The sequence below is a fragment of the Ixodes scapularis genome, unplaced genomic scaffold (genome assembly GCF_016920785.2).
Source record: "Ixodes scapularis isolate PalLabHiFi unplaced genomic scaffold, ASM1692078v2 PGA_scaffold6__148_contigs__length_123643588, whole genome shotgun sequence".
NCBI lineage: Eukaryota > Metazoa > Arthropoda > Arachnida > Ixodida > Ixodidae > Ixodes > Ixodes scapularis.
In genome coordinates this window covers 84,761,026-84,777,202 of record NW_024609881.1, presented here as the reverse complement: position 1 = coordinate 84,777,202, position 16,177 = coordinate 84,761,026, and the positions used below count along the sequence as shown (strand labels likewise).

General features: G+C 45.5%; 1 protein-coding gene across 5 annotated transcripts in view; it reads left to right on the top strand.

The window, feature by feature from the left end:
• Nucleotides 1–11,579, top strand: part of LOC8028714 (transmembrane channel-like protein 7) — a 75,534-nt gene extending 63,955 nt beyond the window's left edge. For all 5 annotated transcript variants that reach the window (XM_040500920.2, XM_040500918.1, XM_029993864.3 and 2 more), the window contains 2 exons: nucleotides 4,212–4,367; nucleotides 10,342–11,579. In XM_040500920.2, coding sequence (XP_040356854.1) covers nucleotides 4,212–4,367; nucleotides 10,342–10,498 — 313 coding nt within the window. In that variant the 3' untranslated portion in view covers nucleotides 10,499–11,579. The remainder of the gene's footprint in view (nucleotides 1–4,211; nucleotides 4,368–10,341) is intronic.
• Nucleotides 11,580–16,177: the final 4,598 nt, after the last annotated feature.

The window sequence follows — 16,177 nt, the reverse complement described above, 5'->3', positions numbered from 1 at the left end:
CTAAAATTTTTTATGGTGTCTTCGTTTACGCGGTTGGTGCGTGTTTCAACACCGTTTTTTTTATGTGCGTTCATTTTTGCGTGGTAGCAACAGGCGTGCTGAAAGCGAGCCGCGGGCTGGGCCTTATTGCAAGTACCGCGGCCAGCCATGGGCCTGTCGAAAGACCTCCACTGGCCGCGGTTCGGAGAACCCTGCTGTAGAGCATGATGTGGGGACACTATATGGTTAATGGATGACTACAGAGTTGCCTGTATGCTGAGAAAAACAATGTCTGACCAAAACCGGAGGACCAGCATGAGGGAAATGTGCCATCAGGGTTTCCTTGCAACTTGTGGTTTTTTTTCCTTTTTTTTTCACATCTGGTTTTTACGATTAATAAATATTGGGCTTGAGATTTTTAATTTCTCTTCTCTCAAGAAGGTAGGGTGAGGGAAAGGAAGGCTGGGGAAGAAGAATTAGATGGGACGCTGGAGAGGACGGGGGAAACCTAATCCTCTCTCCAGTGTTCTGTCTGCTTCCTCCTCCCCGGCCTTCCTTCTTGAGTTGCTTTGAGGCTGTTTATTCCTTCTATTATATTCAGAGTTCCGCATTGTTTTTGGACGTGACCAAGCCAAGCCAAGAAACGCCCAATTTCGAGGCGTAAACACCGAATTTACTCGCATAAGAAAAGCACTCGCACGACAAATATGCCCCCCAACAATCATTATTATTCAAACTTTTTTTTTTTTTAGCACATAATGAGCGCGTTTTAAATTTTTTATTTTACGAGTCTCGAATGGCGTCCAACAGGCCTTTCCACTTTTCCTGTGACGTCACGCCACAGGCCCGGCCGGCCAACGTCTGGTCTATTCTTCGGTCGTTCGGCAATGGCAGGGGAGACCATGGTATTGTGCATTTCCTCGAATTCATATTTCTGTTTGAGGTGATTTCCTGACCGAACCAGGGACGATCTGTACGCGACAGTGTGCACTGCGATGTGAACTGTTAGGAAAAGAAACTTGGGCCCCCGGATGCCTGCACTGAAAGGAATTTGAGATCGGGATAGGTAGGAAATGGTTTCGATGAGGCCTCGTTGTGTTGGACTGGCAGACGGTGATTTTACTTGACAACTGCGCTACCGTTTAGTTCTGTGTAATCCATGTAATCCTAACTCGTAGAGTTTTACTCAAAGGCACGCACTTGTTCGCTGATTCCTTAACTGGCTTGGGTCTAGTGTTAGAACCGTGCTGAGCACGAGAGCTTTTTTAAAGACACATATGCAAAGGAAAAAAGCTTTTTTTTTTTCAGCGGAGCTGTTTAGGGCTAGGTTTCCCAGGATCGTGTCCGTGTATGTCGACACAAACCTACCTGGACAGCTACCACCATCTATAATCGACGGTGGCAAGCACACAACCAGTATAGTTTTCGCCGTCGCTCGTAGATGGCGGCAACCTTTCCAGCTATAATAGAAGAATGGATAGTTGGGTGCGTTGGTGGGAATTCATTGTAGGAAACAGCGCAAAAAACGAACGACGACGAAGAAGAAGCACACAGTGTATCGAGTACAGTAGCAAAATGATTTGTTGGCCTAGTTGGTTAAACATTACGAAAAATAAAAAAGTGCAAAAGGCAAGGACAAGAGGGAGACAACACAGGACAAGCGCTTACTCGCAACTGACGTATTAATTCGGAAGATGAGGAAGATGAAGAACCCTAACGTTAAATGTTAGAAATATTTATGAGAAAGGAGTGAAAGGATCTGAAAAGACTGAGAATTGAAAAAGAAAAAAGAAAGAAAGAAAGGAAATTTCTTTCTTTCTTTATAAATGTTTCTAACATTTAACGTTAGGGTTCTTCATCTTCCTCATCTTCCGAATTAAAACGTCAGTTGCAAGTAAGCGCTTGTCCTGTGTTGTCTCCCTCTTGTCCTTGTCCTTTGCGCTTTTTTATTTTTCGTATCGAGTACAGCTCCACTGGTCTCCCTTCTTCACGAGAGTGGAAAGGCTGAACGATTTTAAACAGCCTAGATGGAAAAAGAATGTTTTAAAACTAATTTACAACGAAGAAAAAAATTTTAGAGCTATATTTACGGTGCAAAACAAATTTGTAATGCGCCCGTGACACAAACCTACCTGGACAGCTACCGCCATCTATAATCGACGGCGGCAAGCACACAACCAGTATGGTGTCCGCCGTCGCTCGTAGATGGCGGCAACCTTTCCAGCTATCATGGAAGAATGGATAGTTGGGTGCGTTGGTGGGAATTCATTGTAGGAAACAGCGCAAAAAATGGACGACGACGAAGAAGAAGCACACAGTGTATCGAGTACAGCTCCGCTGGTCTTCCTTCTTCACGAGAGTGGAAAGGCTGAGCGTTTTTAAACAGCCTAGATGAAAAAAGAATGTTATAAAATGAATTTACAACGAAGAAAAAAAAATTTTGAGCTATATTTACGATGCAAAACGAATTTGTAATGCACCCGCAACAGCCGCCGGGGGTCACGTGGTAGACCTGTGCTCTGTCGCGCGGTGCTGCTGCCGCCTCAAAGTCGCGCCGCTGCTGCACGCTGAGTGTAGTGCGCCGCCGTTTCAACGTGTTTCTCCACGCCGCCGCCACCGTCATCTGACCGGTGCACAGGTCTATCACGTCTGCTTGCGCTTTTTGAGTAGCTTCGTTTGGGCTCTAAAACTTACTTATTACTCTTCGTTTCTTTCTGCACTTGAAACAAAGATGAAAAAGTAACTTTTAGAGACCACAGGAAACTTCTGAAAGAACGCAAGCACAACGTAACAAATAGCAACCACTTTTCCATGGCGCCCGCGGACGCCAACTGCAAATTCGTTTAGCGCCGTAAATATAGCTTTAAAAATATTTATTTTTCGTTGTAAATTCGTTTTATGACTTCCAACCAGGCTGTTTAAAAAAAATGAATCTTTCCTTTGCATGTGTCTTTTAAGAGGAGAGGACGACGAATTCCCGCGGAACATGCAACGATCTGGACGTTCTAAGTTCTGCATGCGTATGAAATGCCTTATGACCGCATATTTGACAAATTTGACGACGTAATTCATGACGGGTGAACAGCGTGGGCGACCAGGCTAGAACTTGCCCGGCGGCGAGCCAAGCCGGTGCGACCAGAGAGGCCGGACACATCTGTTGTCGTCACTCTGATGTGGAGAGGAGGTATTAGAGAGGCCTGTCAGTCGAGGTGGTGTCAGTCCAACTCGGCCAGCCACCAAGCCAATTTCTTTTTGCCTTCATGCGATGAAGCCAAGTCAGGTCAGGCCAAGTGTGGCAGTAAATGCATGCGTAATGGCTGCAAGTGGGAAGTTGCGAGAGTGATCAACAGTGAAACCGAGTGACGCGCACAGCTAACAAAGCTGCGGTCAAAGAATTGCCCAGTGCCCGGAGGCACTTCGTTCGTTAGTTGCATCGATGGGGACAAATATGCCGTCTACTGTTGTCCGCTTTCGGACAGTGAAATTGTCAAAGTGGTTATGCCTAGGAACGGTCGTGTTGCTTTTTGTGTCAAGTGAGCTTCGTACGGCACTTTTTCTTGAGCAAAAAGAATGCCGAAGGTGCCCTAAAAACGTTAGCAATTTATAGAGCATGGTTACCGTGCCACACTTACGACCAGCCATGGGTGCACTCCTGTTCACTGGAGACACATTACCCTGCTGCTTCAGAATGGTGACTGAGATGACACTTGTGCAAAGTGTTTAAATGCACAAAACTTTACCCCGCATAATGAACGCACCCTCCAAATATCGGTCAATTTTTCAGGGTAAAAAGCGTGTTTGTTACGCGAGTAAATATGGTATTTGTCTCTAGTAGTTATGTCATTATAGGCAGTGTTTGTGTGACAGGCTAGATGTACACAAGGATAAGTGGGAAACACATACAAACACATCATTGTCCCTTGTCCTTGTTCTTTGTCCACTTTTCTCTTTATCCTTTTTGCACTGTTTCTTTTACCCTCGTCGTGCGTGCACTGACTCGCCCAACTACACACCTTGCTAGATAGCAAACCTCTGTTGGAGGTGTTTCAAAGTAAAGTATGGCCTTGTCTTGACGAGACGAGATGAAGCAAATCTAGTCCGTACAGAGACCTTCTGTGGAGAAAGGGCAACCCATTTTCTAGTGACTAGGGTAGGTGTTCACGCTGCAGTCACCTTTGTTGATCCGAGCGTGCATGACGACGTCTTGGACAGCGTGACGTTTGCTGTCGCAGGATTCCTCCGTCGTTGGCGTGCGGTCCGTTCCAGCGGTTTGGGGCCACCTGGGACGTGGTGCGGTTCACGGTGCGCTCCTGGGGTTGGCCCCTGGTGGACATCGTCAACTTCTTCACCAGCGTCGCCTTTGCTGTTCCTGCCGTGGTGGTCCTGGCGTGAGTGCTCGTGTTGTTGGCTAAGCACGGGCGCGGTCCTAAAGGGGCACTAGTCCGAAATTTTCCATTTACTGTCGCAACTCAATTCACGGGCTCTAAGCACCCTAGAAACCCAAGATTGCATCGATGGGACGACTTCCCCATCAAAAGCCAAATCAAAGGTTGCGACGCGTCCCTTTTTCCGCGATTCGGCGCAGAAACCAGAGGGTGTCGTTGGACGTGCGACGGCCAATCGCGAGCGCTCGCTTCTCGTGCGTGATCGGCACACATTTGAAAGTGAGTGTGCCACCGGTCGGCCCCCCCGCTGCACGGGAAGTGATCGCAAGCAATTGGCTCCCACACGTGCGACTGAGCCATCTGGTTTCTGCGCCGAATCGCAGAAAAGGGGGTGTGTCAGGATTTTCCATCTAGTTTTTGTTAGGGAAATTGGCCGCTCTTCAGTGCAATCTCTGATGTTCTAGAATGCTTAGAGCAGGGGTGCACAACTAAAAATTTAGGCGGGCCAAAATTGGTTTATTGAAAACTGTTTCGGGCCGCACCTAGTGCGACGTGTTGCACATTTTGGCTGCAGTCAGGCTTCCGATATCATGTGTCATCTCACTCGTTGCCGTCGTCAGCACATCTCGCAATGTCATGTCCATCATGGAAGATAGAGGGCGGCTCTTGTTGAGAGTCATCAGTGAAAAGGTTTGCTCACAGACATACTTGCTCCCGAAACGTGACGACTATTTTTTAGGCGTGGCCCACCAGGTTTCCGTACTTGTTCTTGTCCAGGCTTTTGTAAAACTCGTGCAGCTGAAATTCGAGATGAATAGTCTTCAGCGCCGGTGGACACTGGAGGTCGATAAGTTCCAATTTCATTGTCGGATCACAGTCCTCCAATCCGATGATGCGACCCCTAACTACCCTAACAAAAAGGGAGGGGGCTGATAGCGTCCGTGGTGAAAGAGGGAAGGGATCTGTTGAGATAGAGCAACAAGTTTTCGCGTTCCATGTACAGACATGTTGAGACAGATCCACACCATGGACAGGGACAGCTGCACATGCTGTTTTATTGTTCTCTGTGGGATTAGTGAAGAGGGAAAATTTCAGTTGAGAAATTGTAGTTACTTCGCCGAAGACAGAGAAGTAGGTCAGAGGGTTTCACTGCTGCTTGCCAAGCGGAGCGGGCGCTCAATGGATAGAATGGCATAGTAAGCGAATTTCTGTGCTGAGCCAGGACGCGGGCCGCTAGAAAAGCGCTCGTGGGCCACATGCGGCCCGCGGGCCGTATGTTGTGCATCCCTGGCTTAGAGCCTGTAAATTCGAGCAGCCTGATGGAGAATAGTCATAAAAAATATTTAGAATGAGAAAAAAAAAATGTAGCTATATTTACGGCGCGAAACAATCTGTAGTTGGCGTCCGCGGGCACCCACAGGTCTACGTGACTACTGGCGTGTGACTAGTAGTCACGTAGACCTGTGCGCCGTTGCGCTGCGCCGCCACCTCAAGTTACGTTGGAGCCGTTCAGCGCCGCTGCTGAAAACCCCAGAACCCCCACATCCATGCCACATACTGATCATGACACGCTGCCAGCTGAACGAGTTTTTTTTTTTTGCTTTATAGAAACTCAGCTTTTCGACGTCACACCACTGTGGTGGCGCTGCTGTCAGCAGTGTGCATGCGCAGACGCGTCACTTCTTCCGAATTCGGTTTCTGCGCATGCGCAATGCCCACACCTGGTATGGGCAAAGCGGACTTGTCTGTGAACAGTGAGTTGGTGTATATGCGCAAAGTAATTTAAGATATTGTTTCAAACAACAAAAAAAAAACTTCACAAGTCGTGTTTAGTCAAAAAAAAAAATTCAGAAAAAAAACTTTGAGCTTTTCCACTCTGGTGAAGAAGGAAGACCAGCAAAGCTGTATTATAATAGGGGAAATGAATAACATAGAAGTTTGGGCTAGTTGGTAAGTTGACATGATAAAAACAAAACAGCACAAAGACAAGGACGAAGTAAAAAAAACCACAGGACACAGCGCTGTGTCCTGTGGTTTGTTCTACTTCGTCCTTGTCTTTGCGCTGTTTTGTTTTTATCATGGGGGAATGAAGTAATGGCCGGCCGCAAGTTGTCAAGCCAGAGGTGAAAGGCTGCCGCAATCTATGAGCGTCGGTGCAACCAGACACCCGGCAAACACAACACTGTGGACAGCTACCACCATCTATGAGCGACGGCAGCAATCGGAGTGTTGTGCCGACATTTCTTTGCGGACAGACACGATCCTGGGGAAACTAGCGCTTAACAGCTCCCCTGTAAAAGTTATTGCTATTATTTAGAGACCTTTCTCCAGACGGCCACCTGGAGAAGAGAACACTCCAGCACGTCGCTGCCATCACTTTCTGACCGGCGCACAGGTCTATCATGTGGTGCTTGCGCTCTTTTGGGAGCTTCCCATAAGTTCTAAAAGTTAGTCGAATCTCGTTAATTCATACTCTCTTAATTCAAACTTGTGGATAATTCAAACTAACATGCAGGCCCCATCCTATGCGTCTCGATGAGGAGATACTTCTGATAATTCAAACTTTGCTTTATTCAAACAAATTTTCGGTCCCCTTCGATTTTGAATTAACGAGATTTGACTGTACTTATTAATCTTCAATCTTTTGTTTCACTTGAAGGGCAACTCCGCTCAATTCCAAAAATTATAGGCTTACATGTGATTCCATTTCGCAAAGCACTACTAAGCAGCCCTACGTCTTCAGACTCACGAAATGTGGAATATTATTTCTGTAATTTTAGTTTAAACATCAGCAGATACCGAAACCGAAACTCGGTTGCAACAGGCAACATTGATCTCGTGTCGTCAGAGTCATGTCCACGTCACGTCGAACCACGTGATCCAAAAGGTCACGTGATCCTCCATGCGACGGCAGGCGAACGTAGAGCCAAGCGCAAGTGTCGTCTGCCCTGCAATTTTCACCAGTGAAGTTTGCTACAACATCCAACAACATCTGCACCACTGCGGCCCCAGCCTACGCTTCGGGTTGCAATCTCGACCGAGGTACCCGCAATTTGTTGCGGGCTTATTGCCTCGAAGGTGTCGTGTAACTGAGATCTCGGTTACGTGTCACAAGATCTTCAGGTGGTCCAAATTAATCGTCAGGCCTCCGCTTGGGCATGCTAGATGCCCTTCGTAGGTCTGGCACATAAAGCTCCAACTTCACATTTATTTTACCGAAAAAAGCTGAGCCTTCACGCCTGGTCATATATGCCCGTTCACTGGGAAACGCCCGGCAAGTAGTGCGACCGACGCGGTGGTCGTTTGACCGTGCATGTGTCTCCTGCTTCAGTAGCCTGAATTGTGTACCTTTATGAAGCTGTACGGCAGACTACACGTTTATTGTCAATAGCAAAATAGTCAGCGAAAATAATCAATGACGTGATAAGTATGCTCCAGCACACATTCCCTTAGTTTCAGAGCAGAGCTGGTCTTTTCACGCACGTTTTGCTATTTAGCTGGTAACAGCAATTTAGTTAGTGTGATGAGCTCAACCAATCGGAACAGATCATTGTTCTGCGATTTGGTGACAACGGCTTCCCGGAGCCCCACCGGCACAGGATGTTCGTCCGTACATTCAGAGGCGCACTGTTGTGTGGAGACTTGTGAAAGACAAACTCCCCGGCTGGTCAACTGGTAGTTCGAGCAGGCAGCTGCACACCTGTACGCCTGTACCGGAAACAAAACATTGTTCTTAAACTACAACAGCGGCGGGATGAAATGCACTGCCCTCAGTTCCCAGCTCTCGGCTGGCGCGCAGGGCAGCGCAAACTAGCACATCCGGGTTATGGTGGTCACGTGGACGCCATATAGCCAACACCGGGAGGAGGAACTCATGACGTCATCGTTCAGTTTTGCTCCGAGAAGCAAAAACAAACAAAATGTGAGAATGGCGTAGATATGCCTCTGACGTAGTGGCTCAATGTTGGCTGCCCCAACACCGTGGCACCTCACGTCACACGCCAGAGTTGGCAGATTTTGGTGACTTGGCTCATTTGAAAGTTTGCTGGCCAGTTTATTAAATATATAGACAGAATAAGATCATAATATTTGACATCTGGTTTTCCTAGATGATACTGAAAAGGGCTGCATAGTTTTCTCTATATTAAAATGAAGCGGAGTTGCTCTTTAAAACGAAGATTAATAAGTAACATTTAGAGTCAATAGGAAGCTCCCGAAAGAGCGCAAGCACCATGTGACTATAGTAGCCAGTCACGTGACTCTAATAGCCACTTTTCCGTGGGCGCCAACTACAAATTCGTTTCGCACCGGAAGTAATGTTCTAGACTTCTTTTTTTTTTTGTAAATATATTTTACATTTTTTTTTTCTATCTAAACTGTTAAAAAAAATATTTTTTTGCATATGTTTTTTTAAATAAAGGCTGATTCATACATTTGCTTCCGACTGTTACCAACCACGTTGCGACTGCTTGACGCTGCTTACGACGTGATGACACACTTGTGCAGCCTATCGGATAGCCCTGGAACGCTTTCGACATACATATATCTCCTCATTTTCTATGAATCGTTCTTTTGTCGTGGGCCTGAAACACTTTAGACAACAATGTGAGCGACCATTCTTCACAGATGGTCCGTAGATTTGATCTTGCAGATACTGCAAAACCTTCGGCCTAGCTATACGCTGATCAAAGCTGTTCTAGGTCTACCTTATAAATGGCGCCAGTGTGTCCTCCAGTCTTCTTTTGTCGTAAGTGGCCACATGCAGTTACAACGTAGCCCATCTCACTCAAATGCAAATCTGTGCATTCAGCCTTCAGATGTGTCCGTTCCGGAACCTACCCCGATTTCTACCCCATACTTGGTGTCGACCATTTTGTGCTACATTATCGAGGCTGGCATAGCTTCTACGGGGCACTAATGCCGTCAAAACTACCTGTGCAAACGCTCGGCCTCATTTGCAGCCTTCTTTACACGAGATTGCACGCGATTGAGATGCAGGAGGACGCCACGCGCTAGTGCGATGGTTTGGGGCTGCAGCACTGCGGAAGATAACACTAAGTCTCAATGGCGTAGCACGAAATAGTTTATGCAAGGTGTGGTAAACTTGTCGTAGGGTAGGTGTCACTGACTGGGGTTAGGCGAACACACTTTTGAAGAAACTAGAGGTTTTAATACCAGGGTGACTAGTGACCGGGAAAACCGGAAATTGTCAGGGGAATTTTAATTACCGGGAAAAATCAGGGAATTGTCAGGGATATTGTCAAAAAGCGAGCCCAGTCAGGGAAAATGAGCCAGAAATGCCATCGAGTGCCCTGAGCAGAGACTTGAGAACTTGGGGCAGAAAAATAGGCACAAAATTCTGCTTAAGAGTGGAGCGCGGGCTCTGCTTACCCGATGGAAAGGGAACAGCCGACATATCCAGTCCAAGCCTTGGATTCGATTGAGGGTGCCAAGCCTAAAGACGACAGTATACGAAAGAGTGCATCTGGCGGCCATGCTGCCATTGGGTTATTGACGTGTGTAATTGAGCGTCGTGTTTTCATCGTGTTTCCGGAAGCGGCCTCTTCACTGACGATGTCGGCGGCAAGCAAGTGTTGGTTTAATCCAGACTGGACGAACCCGAATATTTCGGAATATGCAAGTTAGATTAAGCCCGTGCAAAATGATCCTCACAGTGCTCAATGCTCAATGCCTTGTGTTGTAATGGTCTTATATATTTAACCGCCTCTACAGTGGCCAGGGAATTTCACCTAAAATGTTCAGGGAAAACCTGGAAAAGTCAGGGAATTTCAGGATAATAATTTGCTAGACACCCTGTAATACTCGCTTTAATTTCGCTTAACTTTTTTCGTTGGCCTATGCTTGTTTGTGGCAGACGAACTGCGGGTCTTCGTTTACGTTAGCAGACGACTCGCATGTCTGGGGCTGTGACGATCTCAGCTCTTGGTGTTCGCCGTCCTCGTCATCCTTGCTGCAGGATCACCGTGTACTACTACTGGTCCGTGTCGGCAGCCCACGTTCACATGGAAAAGGCACTCAAGGACAAGCTCGTGCTTGAAGGAAAGGACAAGCAGTTCCTCCTGGCGAGGATCACAGAAGTGGCACGGCAGCAAACTGTGCCACATCCGTCCTAGAGGGGGTCATCTCGCGCATTGCGGAACATTGCATGCGTGTTTATTTATTTGCATCTTGACGCACTGCCAGCTCGGCGTTGTATAGACGTTTTCGGATGTGGATCTCCTCATAGACTGCCTAACGAAAAAGGTCTAAAGCCGTATCCGAACGCCATAGTGGCAGGGCCACAAGAGGATGCTCTCATCTGCTAGCTTGGTTTTCGTTGTGTAAATCTCGCAGCTCAATGGTTGCGTTTCAGGGAGTCATTGCAGTTGTGCAGTGTCGGCTCAGTTTTTGTACGAACACGAACCCTTGTGTATTTGTGGCTGTTCCCACATGTTGTGTGTAAGGATATTGACAAAGGGAGTGCCTTAGGTTGTGCTTGTTCGGTTATAAATGCCAACATTCGTGTGAACCAGTGCTTTGTAAGATAAAGCCTGTTTAAACATTCTTCTAAAATGTTGGTGTACTAACTGGATCTTACTAGAGTGCTATTGTGCTTGTGCACATAGCCCACAGTGCCCCATCTTGTCTGCTACCAGGGATTAAGTTCCCCCTTTAAAAACTATTTCCCTCATCGAGTCTTTCTTTTGGGGATTATTTCCAACATATAGGGATCATGTCCCTCCCCTGGGGATTGTCCTTCCTCTCTCCTTCACTCTTCTCTCCCAAATACTCTCCACCTCTAAGTGGAGAGTGTGCTCTGATTGGCTGAGCTTTGTCCTTCTCTCCTAGTCTCTTCTTTCCCTCCTTTGCTACCCTCACTCTTTGGGAGAGGGGAGTATTCTATAATGGTCTTCTGCCTTGCAGAAAAATGGTTTTACTTGTCTACCACTTTTTGGGGCACTGAAGACTGTACCTGTGTCTTGCACTTCGGAACAATCCAAGTGTGAACAAGTGAGCTAAGAAAATGATTTGATTTATAAAAATGGAGTGACTAAATATTATACATTCATTTTGTTTTTAAGTTGTGTTGAACAACATTCACCACATGTAGAGCAATACCACTCAAAGGCCTTGCCATAAAGCAACTGCCACATTGTTAACAGGAGATGTTGCGAAAAAGAAGAGAAATAAAAATAATAAGTAGATGTAGATACAGTAGCTGAACCCTCGGAATTGGGTGGCCGCTTGCTTTGCCTGGCCATGTATATGACCACAGCGATGCCGTTTTATGGCTCGGCGCAAGGAGAAAAGTCCAGACATACGCTGTCGGATTGAAGCCTTTATTGTATCATCTGGCCTCGTCAAATACAAGGAAGCAATAAGAAAACTGCATATATATATGTACATATCAGAACAAATGCTGCGTGATGGGCACCAAGTAAACTGCCATATCTCAGCATATAAGCAGTATTATTTAAATGGGTCATTCGGGACAAGGGGTATAACATCAAGGCAACCTGTAACATTGCATGTTGCATGCCCATGAAATCGGGTTTTATTATAGTGTTCACACATGTATGTGTGTCTCGGTATATAGTATATATATTTATGTCTGTACATTGGTGATATGCTATTAGGTAAAGGTAACTTGTAAACCTTTTTAAAAAGTATGACACAAGGCACAGATGAGATCTGACGACTCGAAGCACGTGTCTTCTATTTCTGTGAGGGGAACATGCAGAGTATGAAATCGTATAATCCGTAAAGCGAAAGGCAATCGTGCGTGGATATGGGGGGAATGCGCATTGTACATTTGTGGGTGAAGGTTTACCACAGGCAAAAGATTGCAGTGCTGTGCTTGTATGGTAAAAAGGTGGGGGAAATAGTATGGCACTCGCTACAGGCAAAATTGACTTGAGAGTGTGCGTGGCAATTGCAGAACACTATAACGCTACAAGTATATAGCTACCTTGGAAAAAAATGGTTGCAGAACTTCAATCACTTGCATTAGAGAGGATGCGAGGGGATGCTGGCGTGTGTATGCATATTGCTGTGGCGATAGTGCATAATGTACGCTAACTTATGTTCAAGTTTTGGTCTGTTTGTATCTTTTTTTTTTCGTTTGCGCTGCGGGTTGCAATAGACGATCCTGTAAGCTACAAGCGCGCAACCAAGTCTAGTTTGTTCATACTCGTGTGTTCTCACTTGCAACTGATACATTTCCTAGGCTAGCCTTGAAATAAATCAACAAGTAAACGGCGATGCACGGCTCGCGTGACCTTACGTTTTGCATAGAGATCGTCCTCCCTTACAGCACCTTACAGCACCTCCTCTCTGCCGGAGGTGCTGTAATCACGTTTTTTTTTTTTCTGTTGATATGGATTTATTAAGAAACTTTAATTACAATTAGCAGACTACCCATAGACCATTGCGTCTTTGCAACAAATAACTAGTTTGTTTCAATGGTAAAGCAAAGCAAGTAAAAACACTTTTCTCTAAAGATTGTTTTTTAAAGGCAGTTTCCATATGATGTCAGTAAACTTAAAAAACTCTTAACTCTTTCAAATTGAGGTGTCTTATAGGTGGGATCGATTTGTAATGGCACCTTTTAGTTGGAAACTAGTATCATTATCTGTTGCAGTTAACATAGGCGTTTTACTAAGTAAACACCCCAAATTCTTCTCTTTCATGAGCATGTTCCCAAACAAGCCACAATTCTGTACCATTTGTATACTCCAAGTTATTGCGCAGGACCCAGTTAAAAACCCGTCATAGGTTTCTCCATTACATTTATGAGCCATAACGCCTAATGGAAACAGTGTAGAACCATGCTGTGGAAACACATGCAGTTCCTATCCCTAAGAATCTTCCCATTCGGTCACTTGTGGTGTGCATTTGGACTTGGTGGCAAGAACCATGAAAGTAGTAATTAGTACTGTGCGAATATTCGAATAGTAGTTTAGAATATTATGCTATTCGATTCGAGAGCAGTTGTAATATTCGTGCCTTTTCAAGTGTTGGCGACCTCGAGTTGCGTGTTTGTTTACTGTCTAAAAATACGCAAGAAACAATTTCTAAAATCAAAAATATACTCACACGTTCGGCAAATTAAATGGTACAAATATTATGGTGGGAGCTCTCAAATATATTCACCGTAGTCATTTCATCAACTTCGTTTAAAAATGGGCAAAAGAAACCAATCAATGAGCTCCAGCAACGCCTGCGCCATCTTTGCCTATCTTGGCGCCCTGTATTCCAGTAAACAAGTCATACATGAATTAATTAGGGTCTCATTCTCACAAATCAGCCCACTTAATAATTGCACGTCTGCAATAATTATCTTGCATGCCACTTTGCGGCCAAGATTTATGAACAGCAAGTATTCAACATTCAATTCGAAAATATTCTGCCAAAATCGTTATTCGCCTCGAATTTGATTCGAAATCAAAATTCACTATTCGCACAGCCCTAGTAGTAATCTCTTGGAGATGCCCTCTGTAAACCTTTTTGTAGGGTTCTTGTCCCTCTAAAAGTTCTCCTTCAGAGGTTTTCTTACCATCTACTGCCTGATGGTAAGATGTTATCCTGATGGTCTCCTGGAGGCTGTTTGGGGTTTTTCGTCAGCCTCTGCTCTCTATGCCTGGTTGTTTTCGTGGGGGTTCTTTCAGAAGTCTGGCTCCCTGGGAGGTTCCTTTTTAGTGTTTTGTGAGATTCTATAGATATAGAACGTTTCTCTTAGAGTTCTTTGAGGTTATTCAGAAGTTTCATATGAATTATTTTACTCTCCATGGGGTCAGCTTGAGAGTTCTTTGATGGTCCTTGGGAAGTTCATTTTAGAGTTCTTGAGGTCCTTCAAGAGGTATGTTTTAGTGGAGATTCATTTTAGAGTTCCTTGATGTTCTCCAAGAGCATTGTTTTAGAGTTCCTTGTGGCTTTCCAGAAGGCTATTTTTTTAGTGTCTTGCAGTTCTACAAGGGCATTATATTACTCTTTGTGGCTTTCTGTGAGGTTTTTATTTGAGTTTCTCGAGAAGGTTTATTTCACTCATTTGAGACTCTAGGAGCTTACTTTTAGAGTTCCTTGATGCTCCCTGAGAGGGTTTTTCAGGCTTTGAGGTTTTCCAAAAGGTTCCTTTGACTTCTTTGAAACTCTCCAGGAGGTTAATTTTAGTGTTCTTTGAAACTCTGTGAGGAGTATTTTTAGGGTTCTTGAAGGTTTTCCCAAGAGGTTCCTTTTAGGTCTTTGAGACTACACTCGATGTTTTTATTATTTTTTAATTTTTTTTTTATTATCTCCAGAAAATATTTTAGTGTTCTTAGAGGTTCTCCAGGATGTTCGTTTTAGGACTTCAATACTTTCCAGAAGATTCAATAGGGAGTTCCCTGGTGCTTTTGTAGTTTTAAATTGTAGTCCCTTGCAGCTCTCCTGGAGGTTTATTTTAGAGTTCTTTATGTCAGATTCCGCGACATGGTGCTTGAGGCTGTCCATGAAGCGGCCGGTATCTCGGAAGAGCGTGGGCTTTAGAGATGTTCATTCTGGAGAAATTGCTACTATGTTTGCACTACTTGGAAAATTTGCTAGGGTTTAAAACTTTCTTATGGGCTTGTGTGTGGCCATGTGTGGTGAATTGATCTCCGATTTAAAATTCTGTTTCCGCTTTGACATCGCACAATTCGGAAGTCGAGAAAGCTTACTTTGTCGGAGCACCAGTTTTTAGAGCACCAATGATGAAAAAGGTGTCTTATTAAGGCAAGCGTTACTCTCGCTTGTGTTATGATGACATCAATGATTTTTCTTGTTTATTATCCACTTTAAAAAGGATATGTACTAATTTTTAGAGCGCAGCTCTTAGGCGCCTGTTTCCGGCTTGAGCGGCGTAGCCGTCGGCGTAGCCGTGCGGTTCGTTATGGGTAAATTTCCCCGCTAAATCTAGCGGAAAAAATTTCACCGCTAAATCTAGCGGAAAAAATATCCCCGCCAAATCTAGCGGAAAAATTTCCCCGCTAAATCTAGCGGAAAAATTTCCCCGCTAAATTTAGCGGAAAACTTTCCCCGCTAAATCTACCAGAAAAATTTCCCCGCTAAATTAAGCGGAAAAAATTCCCCGCTAAATCTAGCGAGAAAATTTCTCGGGGTCATGTGACACCCCCAGGTCACGTGACCCCCCACGTGATTTGGGGGGTCACGTGTTTCAGGGGGGGGGGGGTCACGTGACCTTTGTGGCCTTGGCTGCTCCTCCTCAAGAGCTGCGCTCTAATTCGGCGTTACGGGGAGTTGTAAACGGCTTTCATTTTTTGGGTGTATACTTTTTAACAACTGACGTCTTGCACAAACTGGCGGGAGCCACTGAGACCGAAACTAATAATGCTGTGAATCAGAGGCAGGTATGTGAGACGTCACCCCCAAAGTTTGTGCGGGTCCGGAGGCTCGTTTCTTTTCACTTCCGCTGTCAGGCGGGGTACCATCAGTACGGTAGGTCCCTAGACTTTTAACCGTGCCCGTAAAATGAAACGTCGAAATTCGCTTCGGTCTTCCTTTTTATCAATACTCTTTTTGGTGAACTTTGTGCCTTAGTAACGGGAGAGGGAGAGAGAAGGTGTCTCGGTGAAAAGTGGCGAAAGGCTCGAGAAGCCTGCCAAGGAACAGTCGGTGAAGTTGCGTGACACCGATGTCGTGCCGCGATTGGTCCCTTTCCAGGAGTGCACCATATGCAGGATGTCTGTATCCCAGAGGGAGGGCGCCCAAGTTGTCCGTTTGGGACAACTGCCGCCGGTCCTTAAAAACGAACGTCCCTAAAACCTACACTATGCAAC